General features: G+C 40.9%; 1 protein-coding gene across 1 annotated transcript; it reads right to left on the reverse strand.

Annotated features, from left to right (window-relative positions):
- Positions 1-3,046: 3,046 nt before the first annotated feature.
- LOC122639978 (E3 ubiquitin-protein ligase At4g11680-like) lies at positions 3,047-4,831 on the reverse strand. The gene is made up of 3 exons (XM_043833047.1): positions 4,262-4,831; positions 3,756-4,134; positions 3,047-3,291 (listed from the first exon to the last, which is right to left on the reverse strand). The coding sequence occupies exons 1-3, from the start codon at positions 4,750-4,752 to the stop codon at positions 3,145-3,147; spliced, it is 1,017 nt and encodes a 338-aa protein (XP_043688982.1). The 5' UTR covers positions 4,753-4,831; the 3' UTR covers positions 3,047-3,144.
- Between the last annotated feature and the right edge of the window lie 775 nt (positions 4,832-5,606).

The following is a 5,606-nucleotide window of genomic DNA, read 5'->3' on the forward strand; positions in this document are numbered from 1 at the left end:
ATGAGCGACTTGTAATTGCGAAAAAGATTATAAAGTTTATATACTTAGATTCTGAGTTGTCTTGTGACGTAGCTGTGTTCGTCTTAATCCGATACAAGTGGCCCACTATTTTGTTTTTGTTTGTTCGAAAGCTGAAAGTCTAATAAAAAGCTCAATTAAAATTCCTTGCCCATAAAAAATGGAGGATTGTAGATTGCATAGAGCAACTTTCACGTGATTCAGATATTCATATATGGAGTATGGACAGAAGAGAACTGTGTTAAACGACAGGATATTTAAATAATAATTAAACAAAATATTTTCACTATTCAAAATTTCAAATTGAAGAGAAATTACCAAATTACACACAACCCCAAACAAATGTTCTAAGTTCTAACTGCTCTGCATTTTAGAAGAAAGAACAACATAGATCTTCTACGGTGTGCTACCTTGTCCTGCTTGTGCTGCACAGATACAAGGCGGCGCGCATTGACCACCTTGCCCCTGTTCGGGTAAGGCACTAGGGCAGGTGTAAGGCGGTCAATGTGCGCCACCTTGTGTCTGCGCAGCACGACAGGACAGACAGCCTGCGCTGTTGAAGATTTGGATCCAAGAAAGAATCATCTTTTTGTCTACAAATTTTTATTTATTTTTTGATAAAACTCTTCTCTACAAAACTTCAGCCACTATGAAGTAGGGGTGCAAGTTTGGCCGTGACAGCCTGAGCCCCCCCCCTAAGCTAGGTTGAGATATCTTGGCCCTGAGGGCAGGTCAGGATTGGAAGTTTCCAGCCCTGAGTTAGGGTTGGGTCGAGCTAGGGTTGAGGCTTTGGGTTGAGTGGCCCAATCCAACCTTGTCTTCTTCTTCCTGTTTTTTCTTTTTTTCTTCTTCTTCTTCCCAGCCAAGCCAGCCCATGCATCTCCCTTCCCCTCCTCCGCCCCCCCCCCCATGGTCAGGGCCAATTAGGGTCAGCCTAAGGGCGGGTCAAGGTTGGATTTTATGGCCCTAAGTCAAGATTGAGCCTAGACCCAGCAAAGGGAACTCAAGGTTGGGCTAGGGTTTTAAAAGGCCCAGCCCAACCCGACCCTGTTGCAGCCCTACTACGAAGGGTGTCAATTTTAAGCTTGAACCTGTCAGACATACCAAATCATTATTGGTTTGGTTTCGGTTTGAGGTTTTATGAAACTGGATTGAATTGGACCGATCAATAATAAACCAAAAACCAATAAAAAAAATTATTTTCATTCTTTTTTAATAGGGAAGAAAGATGCTTGGTCGCATAGCCCCTACACCAACACATGGGCAATGATGGGAAACGCAGGGGTGTCGAAGAGTCTCATTTTGTATGGGGGCAAGGTGATCATTTCACGGGGTTGTGCCTTGGTGCAAGAGCCAAGCGACGAGGCAATGTTTTTTTTTCTTTTTTAATATATGGGAAAAGGTTCTAAGAGCCATTGGGGTAGAGTATACTAGCATCTCTATGTTTATCTCTCTCCTTCTCTCATGAAATGACCACGCTACCCTTCAATGTGCGATGCCGTTTTGTCGTACCTCATTGGTACGCTCCTCTATGCTGCTTGCTCAAATAACTCTCTCCCTTAACATATAATGTCTCGGGTTTCCTATGCTAGCGTAGGTGGGAGCCTCATGTATGCTATGGTTTGTAATAGGCCAGATTTGTCTCATATAGTCAGTGTTGTCAGCCGATATATGAGTAATCCAAGGAAAGAGCATTGGACTTCAATTAAGTGGATCTTCAGATATCTGAGCATGCCCATGGATTTGGCCATTATGTTCAATGGTAAGGGAAGTTGCACAAAGTTGGTGGGATATGTCGATTCTGATTATGCTGATGACTTGGATAGGTATAAGTCTACTACAGGGTATGTGCTTACATTAGTTAGTGTACCTATCTCGTGGAAGGTGATGCTTCAGTCCATAATTGCACTATCCACTTCAGAGGCGGAGTACATGGTGGTGGTTGAGGCTGCCAAGGAAAGTGTTTGGTTGGCTTTGTTGGTTCTTGAGTTGGGGTGGGAGCAAGGAGATATGGTGTCATACTATGACAATCAGAATGTCATACATCTTACAAAGAATCAAGTGTTTCATGCAAGGACAAATTATATTGATGTGAGATTTTACAGAATCAGGGAGCTTCTATTAGAAGACAACATTCATTTGAGTAAAATTCACACAAATATCAATCTTGTAGATATGCTCACCAAGCCAGTTACTTTGGAGAAGTTTAAATCCTGCTTGGATTTAATCAATGTTACTTGATATTGAATGTGAGGTATGCACTCGACGAGTACAGGTCCGTACCTTTATGGAAGTATGGGATGAAGGCATCTATAGGTTATCTTCACAGGAAGCTCTCCAGAATTCAAGCTAAGGTGGAGATTGTTGGGGGTGGGGTGGGGGAGGTAGGTTGTCTTGTATGCTATCGCATGGGTTTGTGGGTTTATTCTGAAGGGCCGTTAAAAGCTCATAGGGCCTGAGGGCTTGAGGCCCAGAGAATTTTTTTAGGGTTCTATGGGTACTTTGGTAAAAATGTACATGTATTTGTTTTGCTATAAATCTATAGCGAGGGTTTTCTTCTCCCATATGAGGACGAGTGATTGTAACCCTATTCTCTATTGTTAAAGAAGTTGTTATCATCTCACGGTGAACATAGGCAATCTTTCCAAACCACATAAATCTTTGTGCACAATTGTGTGATTTTTTGTTTGCGATTTCAATTTGTTTTCTCCATCATTTTAGGTTTTCAGTTCTACATCATGATTCTTAAAATGTCAATGCCTGTAGAAGGCTAACAAGCGAGCCAGCAAATATGTTAAGCTTCTTTTCGTAATCAAAATGTGGTCACTTTTACTTCATTGAAAGTTCCTTAAATCATTCTTTCTAAAGGCTTATGTTAATGTGTACAAGGGAATATGAATATGGAAGAGTGTAATCTCTTTCCTTCTCTGAGTCAGACAATTAAACAAACACGCTTTCAAGATGCATCCTGATCTGTACCCGTATCACCTTTGAGGGATATCTTGATTTTCCCTTGGGATTCAAACATACCCAGAACTATACACACTTAACATAATTCGGTTGATACATGAATATTAACAATCACAATGAAAGTTTTCGTCACTTCAGCTCCCCTCTTATTTTCTATCATCTCTTCAGATCTTGTTTACAAAAAGGACAACTAGATATAATCCTGAGCCACTGATCCACACATCTTTGATGAAAAATATGGGAACATGGCAACTGTCTAATCTCTTCTTCATCTCTGTAATTGGCAAGGCAAATACAGCATTCCTGAATTCCAACAGTGAGAAAAGCAAAAGAGAAATCCATTAGTTCATTACAAATTATGAGTATTGGAGTTTCACACAAAAAACAATGATTCTACATCTGATGTGAGTAGCCCTGATGTGAAGGCTTAAGGCTTATGAGGACTTGGGTACCCTCCTTAAAAAGAGTTCTATCAGAATCTCAACAGGTGGTATCATAGCCAAAGTGTGGCAACTGTGAGAAAATTCCCCACTTGTGCTCCCGCATAGAGGAGAAGATTATTGGGGTTCCACGCGGAAAGCAAAACAAGGAGATCAGATGTGATTAGCCTATGTTAAGGATTATAAATACCTATGTGCGGATTTACAAGGACTAGAACACTCTCTCCTTTACGTAGTTTTTAAGGGTTGAACTACCTGAGTCCTAACAATGAAAGCACCTTTGTTTTACTCAAGAATTCCTAGTATAGAGTAGGGAAAATTACTTACTGAATTTTCATTCTCAGAGTCTGAATTGCACCCAGCACCATCACCGGGCTCTGAACAGCTATCAACTTGTTTAAATTTCCAGCTGGGTAACTGGGAGATCTGATCATCAGATGCCCCTCGATCAGCTGAACCCATGCCCATGTTGTAACCAAGGAGCTTGCTGATCAATGGGACAAAGCAACAAAGCAACAGGAACAGCAGGAAGGGAAAAGAGTAGCTGACAGCATTCCAAGCAAGCAGCATTATGCAGAGCACATGAAGCTTTGGAGCTTGATTGAAGGATCCAGAGCGAGAATCAAAGACCCAAACGTTACCCATCACAAACCAAATTGCAAAGAACAATTCAAGAAAAGTCCTGGATTTGTTCATCAAATCTGACCTGTTCACGAAGAAGGAACCAATCAAGGTTACTTGTAATCCTTGGTTCCAAATATCTGATGGGATGATTTTTACATTGAAGAGAGCAAGAGAATTTAATGAAAGGAGGATCAATGTGGAGTAACTACCTGGATTCTTCATTGTTTCTCTGCTGTTCTAAATCAGAGTTTCCTTGGATCACAAAACAATGGTTATAGCGCCAGTACAGTAGAGGCAGAGTGAGAAGGCACCCAATGTCATACCCAACAATCCATATGTTTAGAGGCCACGATGGCTTCTCCTCCCTAGAGGTCGCAAGCGTGAGAGATATGATGGTTATCTGAACAGCCAAGGTTATGAACTCCAAGGTGATCCATGACCCAGAATTGAAAGGATTTGATCCAAGATCAGACCTTGACCCATTCTGGTAATGGAACACTCTTCTCAAAAAATTGAACCAATTCGCTCTTGAGATCCTCATTGCAGTCCTCATCAGGAACGATAAGGGAGGGATTCGGGCTGACCCATTTCGGATTCCAATGGCTACATGACCACCTCCAGTTGAAGCAATCGATGGAAATGAAAATGGAATGCCAGAGCCAAACAAAGAATCCGGTGGGAAATAGTTACGTGTATTCATACTTCACAGCGAACAAAAAACAAACAGATATTGGCCTACACTTTTGAGGAGGATGGTTGCTGTTTAAATGTCAGATTTTTCATGAGAAAACCTTTCCTCTTAAACACTGGAAATGTATTGAGTAGTGACTAATCATTGGATAGATAGATGATCACATTATAGCCAGAGACCATGAACTAGATCTGTAAATATGAGATTGAGAAGCAGAGGAGGAGAGGAGAAGAGGATGAAGGAATGAAAGGAAGCAGGTGGAGTTGGGCTCAGATGGTGACCAAGAATCTAACCGTTTTTGCTTCCATTAGAAGTGAATCATGAAAACTGACCGTTGGCCTAACTTCTCTGTTACTTGAAAAGCGCTTCAACTTCAACTGCATTTTCACCAAATCAAAAAGAAAAAATATAAAATCAAAACTACAAAATCTGCGAAAATAACCAGATTTTCTGATGCTAAGCGTTTTCATTGGAAGAGGAGTGAAGGGGACTTGCCAACTTGACACATTGCGCCGCCGGTTTGAGCCATGTGGAGTTTGATGTGATCCAATCTAGTTAACTTCAGCCGTTGACCTTCATATGATTATTTTGACTCTTTTTTAATCACGTGTAGAAATTCATATTGGATTGCTTTTTTAAACCTATAGACTAGGAATCTTGGGGCCTATTTGTGGACCAAAATTTGTGTACTTGCTTCCATTTTTTTATGGGAAAATGTTTTTGGTCCTGTGTGCCAGACACATGGTATGGGCAAAATTATCATTTTGCCCCCTAAATGGCAAAAATACTGTTCCCATGTGTCTGGACGCAGCCTACTTTGCGGCACAGAGAACATAAACCTTTTTTCTACTTTTCTTATATAT

This window comes from Telopea speciosissima, chromosome 9 (assembly GCF_018873765.1).
Source record: "Telopea speciosissima isolate NSW1024214 ecotype Mountain lineage chromosome 9, Tspe_v1, whole genome shotgun sequence".
In the NCBI taxonomy this organism is placed as follows: domain Eukaryota; kingdom Viridiplantae; phylum Streptophyta; class Magnoliopsida; order Proteales; family Proteaceae; genus Telopea; species Telopea speciosissima.